We start from the raw sequence: 13,421 nt of genomic DNA on the forward strand, positions 1-13,421 counted from the left end.
CACTGATGGGTACAAATCCCTAAATGCCTGGTGCAATCACAACCAGTAATAAAACAGGAGGAGATATGGGGGGAGGGGGGAGTTTTTTTCCAAATTTGAAATCGATCCATGACGTTTCCATCGGGAAACCGCTCCTCACTGGCCACTCCAATGGGACTACGGACACAGCTCTGCATACAGAAATGTAAACTTTCATCTAACAGAAAAAGCCAATTTTACTATAAAAATGTGTTGACAATGTGTACGCCCTTCTCTATGGGGGAAAAGGGGGAGCAAGAATTAAAGGCTACTTGATGACAGGTTCCTTTTAAGGACACCCGCCTTACGGACGACCCCCAGTTACAGGTGGACCTCTCTGCCCACTGTGGCCTCTGGTGAAGCTCTCTGGATTTGTTACTTTATTGGTCATCTGAAAGCTGTCTGTAATAAAGTTTTATTGATAATCCTTGTTCCCATGACAGCAAAAATGTTGAAAATTGAATTGTCACAGGGACAAAACAATTTTTTGGAGTTACATTTATAAATTATACCAGTTCCAACTTACACTCAAATTCGACTTAAGAACAAACCTAAAGAACCTATCTTGTACATCAATCTTGTAGATTAATAACAATAGGTAGAAGATATTGGGGGAGATACCAGAAAACTGCTGGAGAAGACACATTAATCCTCCAGAGACACTGCTCTGATTACTTCCACTGGAAGTAAACTTAGAAGCTCTCTATAGAAAGACAGCAAGCAAAGATCTAGAAAACCATGAGGAATTGATACAGAAAGTATATTGGAAAACGGTATAACGTTTTCTTACACAAGCTATATCAATTGTTTGTTGAAAGTGGACAACCCCTTTAAGTATGAAAAAGTTATTGGCGTCAGAATATGACAAAATGAAGAAATTTTCTTTTGTATACAAGGTTTTATTTTTTCTTTAATTCATTAAAACACAATAAAACCTATATAAATGTGGTATCAACGTGATCATATCAACCCAAAGACTAAAGAGGAGGTGTCATTTGGAGCGCACAGCGAAAGCCGTAAAAACAGAACCCACAAGAAAATGGCGCAAATGCTTTTTCTCGTCAATATCAACAAATTTGGATTTTTTTTTTTATCGCTTCCCAATACACAGCATGTAATATTAAAAAGTGACATTAGGGAATACATTTAGTTACACAGAAAACAAGCCCCCATACTACTCTGTAAGTGGAAAAATTAAAAATTTATGGATTTTTGAAAGCGAGGAGCAAAAAAGCACACAAAAAAGGGCCTGGACATCAAAGGGTGAAACCACTATTTCTGAGTTGTAGGAAAAGGCCATTCACGATTTTTTTTTTTTTTAGCAAAAAAAAATGTTTTAAAAACACCACAATTTTATTCCCCATTATTTTTTTATGCGAAAGAGTCAACAGATTCTTATGATAAATGTCCCCCAAATGAGTCTAGACCTCAGCTTCTACAACACTGGTCTTCTTATCTACCAGAGAGATCATCCTCAATCACAACAATAATAATAATCTTTATTTATATGGCGCCATCAAATTCCGTAGCTTTACAAATCATAGGGGACAAATACAAATATAATATTACATTACAGAGTACGAACAGTCATATGGAACAATAGGGGTGAGGGCCCTGCTCATAAATCACCACCTCATATACTGTCCTCTGGTATATTATAATATACTCAAAAAAATCTGTATCACAAAAATGAAAAAAAGAAGTAGAAATATCACAGAAATCATGAAAATGAGAAAATACTACATTCATTATCTTGTTATATTAAAAACCACATGGAAGATATTATGATTTCAGCAGATACATTTTATTGATTGTTCTGTATTGGGGAAAGGTCTACAATTTTCCAAAATAGTCACAAATCTGTCATAAAGAAGAAAAAAATCCACCACAATGGATAGTATAAACAAAGGACACCTCTATTCCATACATGTAATTACTTTACAACTCATATATCCCGAGGTAAAACGTTCACCTCTTCCAAACGATCTCCTGAATGAATATTATTGACTTGTTAGGATAGTGTAAAGTCACTATTAATGTTGATGTAAGGGTCTGATCGTTGATGCTATAAAAAACAAAAAAAGAAAGCAAATGCCCCCAAGTCAACCATAGTTGACCATGTAAGTGAAGTCCTGGTGCTCGTGCTCGACCAGCACTACAATAACTTTCTATGGAACTTGAACTGTAGACCAATAGAAGTGAGTAAAGCGTCAGTCTACCCGTAGTACTTTATGTCCTACTCTCCAAGTAGCATTAAATCGAACATAGAAGAATTAGCATCGAAGGGAAACCCATTTTATTACTCTCACAAATACCAGAAGAAGAAGAAGATTGTAGATGAACCCAGTAAAGTGTATTCTGTCCCTCTCGTCTCCTCTTCCTCTCATTGTTGGGGTTCCTCAAGGCTCACTCCTAGATCCTCTTCTCTTTTCCTCTAACTGTCCACATTGGACAAACTATTAAAATCTTTGGTTTTCATTATCATCTCTATGCTGATGATACCCAACTCTATACTACGGCACTTAACATCAACCCTGCTCTAATTCAGAACACCAGTGAAACGCGGTTTCTAACATCATGACCTCTCTCTAACAGAAGCTTATCCTTTCTCAGACTGAACTTCTTCTCTTTCCACTATCTACTAACCAACCCAACCCTGATAGTTCCATTTCTATGGGGGGTGTCACCATAACTCCAAGGCAGAAGGCCCCGTGCCTTGGGCTTGTGTCGGATTCCGACCTCTTGTTTGTGCCTTACGATCAATCGCACAATCCTGCCACTTGCAACTCAAAAACATTCTAGAATCCATTCGTTCGAGACCATGGAAACTTTTAAAACCCTAATTGTTGCACTGATTCCCTCTCGTCTTCACTACTGACCATGCTAAACGGTCTTCCACTCATTAAACTCTCTCCTCTACAATCTATTCAGAGTGGTCCATCAATCCAGATGCTACATGGATGCCTCCACTGCATTGGCTGCCCATCACCTTCCGTATTCAATTCAAATTAATCACCCTCATCCACAAAGCTCTGATCTTCCCTGTCTCTCTTCCCTCACCTCAGTCTATCACCCAGCCCATGCCCTTTGATCCTCCAGTGATCTGAGATTACTTTCTTCCTTAATTTGAACCTCCTACTCATGTCTCCGGGACTTCTCCTGAGCTGCACCTATACTCTGGGGTGCACTGCCTCAAACTATGAGGCTCATACCTAACTATTAAACTTTCAATCGTGCCTCAAAACCCATCTTTTCAGGCAGGCTTATCATATTCCCTAATTGCACTGATATATCCTCCTGTCTACGTAATCCCTCATCACTTGATACCATTGAACGAGTTTCAGTCAGTCTCTGCAGACTGATGCACCCTGGTCTCTGTAAATTCGATTGGTTCATTCGGCATGATTTATTATTTAATTTTATCATTATTTAATTATTTTACCCCTTAAAGGATGGCTGGACCATTGTACACCTTTTGTGTCCCCTCTTCATCCTCATAGTCTTTAACCCCTACGGGACACAGCATCTTTTGGCCTAAAGGACGCGGCCCCATTTTTCAAATCTGGCCTGTGTCACTATAAGTGGTTATAGCTTTGGAACGCTGTGAGATATCCAGGGGATTTTGAGATTGTTTTCTCGTGACACATTGTACTTCAAATTAGTTTAAAAATTTGGATGAAATCTTTTGCGTTTAGTTATGAAAAAAAACAAAATTTGGCAAAAATGTTGAAAAATTCTTTATTTTCAACGTTCTAAATTCTCTACTTTTGATTCAGAAAGTCATAGCACCCAAATAAATTCATAACTTACATTTCCCAAATGTCTGCTTTATGTTGGCATGGTTTTTTCAGATTCCACATATTTTACTAGAATGTTATGAAGCTCAGAATTTGGGAGCCATTTTTCACATTTTTTGTAAAATCGCCAAAACCTGTATTTAGATGGACCTGCACAGTTTCTAATTGACACTGAGAGGCCTAAATAATAGCGAGACTCGTAAATTACCCCATTGTGGAAACTACACCCCTCAACGTATGAAAAACCACTTTTAAGAAGTTTGTTAACCCTTTACGTGTTTTATAGGGGTTAAAACAAAATGGAGGTGGAGTCTGCAAATTGTAAGATTTTTTCACAATACACTCATTTTGGGTGGAAAATTAAACATTTGTAATGGATAAAATGAAAAAAGGCTCCACAAAGTTTGATACGCAATTTCTCCCGAGTACACCGATACCCTACATGTGGTGGTAACCTGCTGTATGGGCGCACGGCCGGGCATAGAAGGGAAGGAGGCGCCATCCGGAGCAGATTTGCTGTCACATTGTACAGGCTATAATTTTTTTCTTTTTTTTAATGAGGACCTATAGGGGCTTATTTCTTTTGCCACATGAGATGCACTTTTCTAATACATAATTTTGGGGCATCTATAGCTAATTGGTGAGATTTAATTAACTCTTTGTTGGTGGAGGAAATGAAAATCATCAATTTTTAGGAAAATTTTTATGTGTTTTTTTTTTTGGCCGTTAACCATACCATGAAAATAGTATATTATTTTTATTCTATGGGTCGCCACATTTATGAAAATACTTCATTTATATATATTTTTTTATTTTTTCCCATTTTTACTGAATAAAAAGTAATTTGGCAAAATTGTTGTTAATTTTAGCATCACCGACTTACATATGCATAACTTTTTTATTTTTCACCTCAAAAATCTGTTTAAGGGCTTATTTTTTGCAAGAATGATAGCTCTTTTTAGTGGTCTTATTTTAGATTGCGTAACTTTTTAAAATCACTTTTTTAGAGCATTTTTAAAGGGCATTAATAAAAAATCATCTTTATCAGAGAGAGTTTTTTTAGGTTGTTTTTTACGGGGTTCACTTTGCGGATCTAATAACGATTCTGTTTTATTATACAGATTGTTACGGACGCAGGGATACCAAATATGTGGGGGTTTTGTGTATTTTATTCAATTGTACTGAATAAAAACTAATTTGGAGAAAATCTTATTCATTTTAGCATCACCATCTTTTTATATGCATAACTTTTTTATTTTTTGGCAGACAAATCTTGTTAGGGGCTTATTTTTTGCGAGAACAGTTGTTCTTTTTAGTGGGCTTATTTTGGAGTGCATAACATTTTTTAAATCACTTTTTAGAGCATTTTTTATAGGGTATTAATTAAAAATTATCTTTTTTCGGAACGTTTTTTGCGTTTTTTTCCTCCGGCGTTTACCGTGCGGGTCCAGTAACAATTCTGTTTTATTATGCAGATTGTTACGGACGCGGCAATACCAAATATGCGGGTTTTTTTTGTGTTTTTATGTTTTTTATACTTTATTAAGTTTTTTTATGGGAAAGTGACATTTTAGGGGCTTATATTTTTATGTATTAATTTTTTATTTATTATAATGTGTAGTGTTAACTGTTTTTGCATATTTTTAATTATACATACTTGAACTTAAACCAGTGATGCTCTGATCACTGGTTTAAGTTCAATACACTGCTCTACAATACTATTTTATTGTAGAGCAGTGTAAACTGTCTGAGCAAGCTTGCGCATGCTCAGACAGTTTACAGCCAGACCCGGAAGGGGTCTGGCTGCCATGGAGACCGGGCAGCTCCGGGGCACATGCCAGTCCTCGGAGCTGCCCGGCAGAGGATCGGATCCCCCGGTAAGCGGCACGGGGGATCCGATCCACAGCGCTTACACCCTTACACGCCGCGGTCATGTTTGACCGCGGCGTGTAAGGGGTTAACACCCGCGATCGGAGCCGGCTCCGATCGCGGGTGTTAGCGCAGGCTGTCAGCTGTACTAGACAGCTGACAGCCGCTGCTTCTGGTACCGGCTCCGTTCGTGAGCCGGTGCCAGAAGCAGGACGTTATAGAACGTCCCCGTGCGCTAAGCATCTAGCCCCGGGGACGTACTATAACGTCCTGGTGCGCCTAGGGGTTAAGCTCCTGTGAGAAGGCCCCTCATTCCTATTGTTTCATTTGATTATGTTAATTCTATGTAATGTCTGGGTCTGTTTTATTTGTATATGAACCCCATGATCTGTACTAGTCCGGGCTATAAGGGCTCCCTCACACCTTTTGCCCCATAGCAGACGCTATGCCTGCTACAGTTGTAGTTATAACCTGGCCTCAGAATATGGGTGTCACATGGTGTTATCTATTAGATGCAGCGATTGAGGCAGTACGGGTGCTATACAATGACATCCATATGTTGTTTAGGCCTCTGCATCACTAGGGATTGACTGGGGAGTCCGGAAAAGAGAAATCTTTACAAGTTCTGCCTACATTATTATGATATAGAGGAAAGCCGGGGAGGAAAGTCAAGTTGTTCAGTAAAAATAATACCACCAATAAACCCAAAGAAACTTTCACATAGTAAAAACATGGATTCCTCTGAAGTCACTATTCTCTTTGTAAATGCTATTTCTTAGCTACAGATTCTTAGCCAATTACTTCCACATACAAACAATAGGTTAAAAACATATAACACAGCATGAAGGGGCTCGGTGAAGGTGGTGGTGAAGGTGTGTAAGTGTCTGATGGGGTCACACAGCTCATAGAAGGACAACTCCCCCGCCTCATAATCCAGACAGATCCGGACTCTATCGCTGGAGATATTGTGAGGTAACCTGAACCCTTCACTGTCATGTATCACTGAGTACTTATTATTATACCTCTGCAAACACCAGGACTTCTTATTATTTCCAATATATGACTGATCTCCCCTTCTGTCTATACTGTGATAACACATCCCGACCCTCCAATCCACTATTTTACTGCTCTCCACATCCCAGTAATGTCGTCCTGAGGTAAATCTCCGGCTGCTCATCACCTGAGGAAAATCCTGGAATCTCTCTGCTGTTTTTGGACGATTCTGGTTATTTTGTGTGCAGGTTGCAGTTTTCAGGTCGTCTGATATATGGAGATTATTATGAGCCGTGTTTACATCAAGTAATATGTCTCCAGGACCCTCCACATAGATCCCGCTCCTTATACCTGATATTATGTCACATACTGTGTCTAAAATCACAGTCACATCCAGACCATCTACATCATGGCGCTGGTTATCATGTCCCCCTGTGTCCTCATCACCTCCCCCCTCCTCAGGATCACACAAGTCACCTGTGTCTGGTTCCTGTAACACAGTCAGTGGATCAGTCATGTTACACAGCTCCTCAATGTGCCTCATCTTCCTGGACAGCTCGTCCTTCTGTATCTCCAGCTTCTGGATCAGAGCAGATAGTGAGAGAGATTCTTCCTTCTCCTGGCTGGAGATCTCACTCAGGATCCTCTTCTCCAGGTCCTCCAGTCGTCTCCTGATGTCTATAAACAGGGCAGTGACTCTCTCGACGTCTCCAGAAGTTTTTTCCTGAGCATTTCTCCTTCTCTCCTTCAGACTTTGGACTCTTTCCTCAGTCTCCTCTCTCTTTGTGATTAGTTTCTGAAGAACATTTCTTAACTTCTCCTTCTTCTGTTTAGAAGCCTCCTCCATTAACTCCATTCTATGTCCATTATGTTCTCTAGTTATACCACAGGACACACAAATACAAGTCGCATCCACAGTGCAATAATACTTTAAGATCTTCTTATGGACAGAACATCTTCTGTTCTCCAGGGAAGTGCTGGGATCACAAAACACGTGTTCTGGTGACCTGATGTGAACTTTTATGTGTTTATCACACAGAGAAGCTTCACAATGTAGACAGGACCTCACAGCAGGTACAGGAGAGTCCACACAGTAAGTGCAGCAGATCCCAGTGATCTCCTCATGGTTTGGCTGAGTAAGCAAGAATCGTTCTGATACATTATGAAGATTTATGTTCCTCATCAGTGGTGGCTTCTCCGGAAACTCTTCTCTACATTCAGGACAGGAATAACCTCCAGACCCGTCCTGTGTATTCAGGTGCTGATCAATACAGACCCGGCAGAAGTTGTGTCCACATCTCAGCGTTACAGGATCCTTAAAAACACATAAACAGACAGAGCAGAGCAGCTCCTCTCTCAGATCAGCAGACGCCATGACTGATAGAAGGCGGAAGAAATTAAAATGTATCTGAGGCAGGACAAGCTAAAAAGTTGTAGTCACACCCATTCATTTAACCATTTAATTACCTTTACATATTTTTTTCATCACTGGTTTGCATAATTACATGGGAAAACACATGGTTCACCAGAATCATCTAATTAAAAAAAAGGAGTGAACATTATCCACAGACCTTAAACGGGTACGTGTACTGTGGGGGTTACAATCACTAACCCCCTTTTCAATGCGCTGACTGAAGCTTTTGTAGGAACGGCAGTGACTCGTGGCAGCAGCTGTGACTAGATATAGAGAAGCCACTGACAAGCACCGAGATCTGTGCCCATTGCAAGTTAACAATCTGACTAGTATGGTGTTTTCTAGTATGATGATAGTAATGAACTAACCTAAAACCATTGCCCTCGCTCTTTTTCGTTTTTGTGTTTTCATGTTTTTCTGCCCTCTAGTAAATATCCGTAACTTTTTTATTCATCTGTGTATAGAGCCCTTATTTTTTTGTACTGCACTTCCTAGTTGTGGTATTGAATATTCCTTGTCGTGTACTGGGAAGAGGGAAAAAATTCCAAATACAGTGAAATTGACAAAAAAACGCATTTGCGCCATTTGGGCCCTGCTTTTACTGCTTTCTTTGTGCATGCTAAATAAAAACTAATAATACCAAATTTATATACTTTTTCTTACCATTTTTTTTTTAAATAAAGCCTTTTGCACAAAAAAATCTTTGTTTCGACATATTCTGATGCTAATAACTTTTTCACACTTTGGCGTACAGAGCTGTGAGAGGTGTCATCTTTTCACTGTACAACTTTTTGATCACCTTTTGTTCCGTTTTTATTTTTTTACTCTTTACTGCGGTAAAATAGTTCAAGAGGTTTCAAGATTGTTTTACATCAAAGTTTTACATTATGGATGAGAACACTACAGACTTGCCGCCGACGCCCTTTTTGTTTTTGCATTTTCCATTTTTTACTCTGCACCTTCAATAATCTATAACTTTTTTATTTTTCCATGTACAGAGCTGTGTGAGGGCTTGTTTTCTGCATAACAAATTGCACTTCCTAGTGATGGTATTGAATATTCCATGCCGTGTACTGGGAAGCGGGAAAAAAATTCCCATTGCAGTTAAAATGGTGAGAAAAATGCATTTGCGCCATTTTCTTGTGGGTTTGGATTTTACGGTTTTCACTGTGCGCCCTAAATTACAGGTCTACTTTATTCTTTGGGTCGGTGCCATCACGGGGATACAAAATTTGTATAGGTTTTATAATGTATTCATACATTTACAAAAATTAAAACCTCCTATACAAAACAAAAATTATTCTGGCGCTAAAAACTTTTTCATACTTCAGTGTACGGAGCTGTACGGGGTGTCATTTTTGCAACTTTTGATGATGTTTTCAATACTACCAATTTAAGGACTATACGGCCTTTTCATCACCTTTTATTGAATTTTGTATATTTTTCAAAATGGAAAAAGAGTGGCATTTGAGCTCTATTTTCAGTTGGGGTGGGAATAATGGTTATTATATTTTGAAAGATCTGACATCCTGGGACGCTGTGCTACAGTTTTTCAGACTTTAACCCTAGGTTGTCTGATTAATACTACCATGCCCTGCCATACTACAGTATAGCAGTATATGGGGATTTTCCTCCTCATTCATTGCAATGTGCAAATAGCACATTTCAATGAAAGGGTTAAATTTAGACAGCCATGGGTCTTCGTATGATCCAAGGATGTCATGTGACCAGATCACCACTCCCGGATGACGTCATGGGGAGCGACGATCTTCACCAGAAGGCAGTGCTAACACCCGCGATCAAGTGTTACCCGGGTGATTGGGTGTTACCGTGCTAGCGCGTTACCAGTGGGTGTTTGCTGTAATATGCAGCAAACATCCTCTGGGTATGGAGAGGGCTCAGCCCGTGAGCCCTCTCCAAACATTGCCAGGCAATGTCACACGTGTTTAAGGGGTTAAAAATGGACCGATTTAAGTATTCTGGAACTAATGGATGAATATCAGGAGGAAGAAGAAGCTATTGAAATTGCTGGCCCATTTTCAGCAGCTGGAGCCATGGCAGCTTCCCAGAATTCTGGTGAGAACTTGGAAGAAGATACCTGTGGTGCTGCTGTTGTCTCTGTCACTCAGGCCACAACCACACCAGATGTAGAGGGGTCTGTCAGGGCTACTACCAGACCATGCAGAGGAGGATCATCATTTGCTTAAACTTCTGGATCTTTACAAAATGTTGATGATGAGGTCACCAAGTATATTATGCGTCAAAGAAACGAGGCGATCTGGAAGCGTGTACACAATGGGGCACATATACTTACAAAGTCGGACAGTTCACTACAAGTGCATTAGCATAATCTTATTACACAAATACACTAAGAACACGGTCGGACCGACCGACGGCACGTCCCCTAATTTGTGCCACATGGAAGCCAGCGCAGCTGTGCCACAAAAGTGTTGCGCAGACACAATAGTAGCGCAGACACATCTTAAATACCTATGCAAGCCTAGAAGAACGTGTACAGTCCAACAAAAGTGCGGCACAAAGCCCTTAGTAAATGAGCCCCAATGTCTTGTCCCATATATCCAAGAAAAAGAAGTGGATAATGCGCTTTCAATGTGCTATATGGATACTTATAGTTGATTTTACTCCCCCTAATGACTCTATAGAGGTTTTTGTGGCCATCGGGCAGTGGCGTTTGTATGGACTTCCCACCTGTACCTCCTGCAAGACCCTTGCATGGGCCAATGGATTTTTCCCAAGCAGAGGGGCACTATAGTGCATATTCCCAGTCAGGGGCATAACTAGGAGAGACAGGGCCCCATAGCAGACTTCTGAATGCTTAAAAATAAAAAAACGTATGGATCCTTTATAACCCTTCCACTTAAAAATATACATATTTGTATACTCACACATGTGAGTTATATTCACACACATTTCTACACAGACATATATATATATATATATATATAAAACTGAGTATATGTACAAATGTATGTATGTCGCTAAAGGAATCTATACCGTCGCGTTTGCAGTCACCACATTTTGCACAGCCGCTCTCTGTGACTCAGGAAACGTCATAGACTCAATTCTGAGCCAAAATTTTCACTCTGAACTTTCCAAAATACACTTATTACCCACCATATACAGGAGCCATTGTCTCCTGCTGCTACTGTGGCAGTTGTAAGCTGAGTCGTGATTGGTTGCTGTTCGGCCACAGGTCATTAATATGAGTTCTGAGCTGTGATTGGTTACTACAGGCAATGAGTATAAGACACTTATGTGTGAGGTAAGATGGAGACAGACAGACAGTCAGTGACAGAGTCTGACAGACAGGCTGTGACAGGAACTGAGACAGGCTGTGACAGGGATAGACAGACAGACAGGCTGTGACAGGGACTGACAGTCAGTGACAGGTAAAATATTTTTTATGTCTATTTTGTTATAGCTAAGAGCAGTTATCTACTATCCCGGGCAATGCCCAGGAGACATCGATAGTTATATATATATATATATATATATATATATATATATATATATATACTGTATATATACATATACACCAGACAGAAAACTGGCACAGGGGCTTTAGTAAATCTGAGCCACTATACACAAAGGATAGACCATCACCTCTATTCCATACATGTAATAATCTTACATTTCATATATCCTGAGGTAAAATGTTCACCTCTTCCAAGCGATCTTCTGAACAAATGTTATTATCCAATCAGGATAGTGTCAAGTCATTAATGATCGCTGGTGGTATAAAGAAAAAAATACATCTGCGGCCTACAAGTCAATCCAAGTGTCCCATGTGAGTGAAGCCCCTCTGCTCCAAATAGTTTCTACTGAAGTCCAATAGAAGTGAGTAGATCATTGGTCAAGTAAATTATATGGCACATTCAGGGGTGTGCAGGTTCTCGTAATCGCTGCGGTTCTCACCAGTCATATCCCAAGTGATCAGACACTTATATACAGTAGTGGATTATAAAATAGGTGGCTTTGGCGGTAGCCCGGGGCCCAAGTCTTCTAGGGAATCCATGGCCACCCAAACCACCCTATGAAATTCTTTTACATCTGTTCCTGCTCTCAGTACAAAAGAGCCATTTCAGAACCTTTGAAGGTCCTCAAAAGTTCCAAAAGTGCCAATGTGAACACAGCCTTAATGACAATACATAATCACCAGCACTTGGCTGCTGCTGGTAGAAAAACTAATAGATGGATCAGATCGGAAAAACTAACATATATAAGCGTTTTTCAATGGAATTTTTTATTAATTTTATGGACTGATGACTTCCCGGTAGCAGGACCCTAAGTATTAAAGTTATGCATCATGTAGGAGGTTCCTGCCCTCCGCGGGCAAACTGTTCTGTACCGGAATCTAAAAACAGTATGGACATTTCTCCCACGGAGAGGCAGGGCCGCCTTGGCAAATTGGAATTGGCAAAACCTAAAGACATTCACCTATTTGATCACTAAGTACATATGGGCAGGAAAGCCTGATGATTGTGTTGTATAAATTACAATGGGCGCACACTGCACCCTCTACAGGCAAACTATACATAGTGCAGTTTAAACTAGTTTTGATATATGTGGGACAGTGTGCTCACCAAAACGTTACCGGGTGCCATAGACCACTATGGGGCCGTGATGCAGTCGCAAAATGTGTGGCTGCATCACCGGCCCCAATTTGGTCATGTGAATGGAGTCTTAAACTAAGAAATAACCACAGTAACTGGATGGGATGTAGTTATGGAATCTTAGGTGGACATTTATCTGGCCTGCCACGCACGAATACTCTAATTCAGATTATTTTCTACTTCACAACATCTCCACACAAAGGAGACGTAGAAGGGGGGCATGAAGGCACATGGTTTATGCGCAAAACTACGCCAGCGCATGATGGGGACGGGATTTCCATAAGTGGGCCGGCAGACTGGTGATAGGAAGTAGCATAAAACTATATAAGCCATAATTGGCACTTAAAAAAAGCCCTTAACGAACCACAATCCCCTTTATAAAACTATATATATATATAAAAAATATATATAAATATTCTGCCACTACACCCTACACGGAGCTCCGACCACCACCCAACTGGAAGAGTGCTTGCTCTAAACCATCCTGTAATCCAGACAGGAATATATCAAGACCAATTTCGTTAATCCCATCTGAGCTCATAAGGGCGCTGTTGTTGCCCTCTAATTCCATGTGGCGCCCGACTACATCCGTCATGGATCTAATAAACCAGGCCATACGGGTATTAATAGTGTGACGCACCTGAACTAAAGCACCCGCATCCCTGGCACCTTGCGACACAAGCTTTGGAACAATCT

General features: G+C 40.2%; 1 protein-coding gene across 1 annotated transcript; it reads right to left on the bottom strand.

Moving 5' to 3' along the window:
* Positions 1-5,902: 5,902 nt before the first annotated feature.
* Positions 5,903-8,088, bottom strand: LOC140126127 (E3 ubiquitin/ISG15 ligase TRIM25-like). The gene has a single exon (XM_072145244.1). It carries the CDS (start codon positions 8,050-8,052, stop codon positions 6,460-6,462), a length of 1,593 nt encoding a protein of 530 aa, XP_072001345.1. The 5' UTR covers positions 8,053-8,088; the 3' UTR covers positions 5,903-6,459.
* Positions 8,089-13,421: the final 5,333 nt, after the last annotated feature.

Source organism: Engystomops pustulosus, chromosome 4 (assembly GCF_040894005.1).
Source record: "Engystomops pustulosus chromosome 4, aEngPut4.maternal, whole genome shotgun sequence".
NCBI lineage: Eukaryota > Metazoa > Chordata > Amphibia > Anura > Leptodactylidae > Engystomops > Engystomops pustulosus.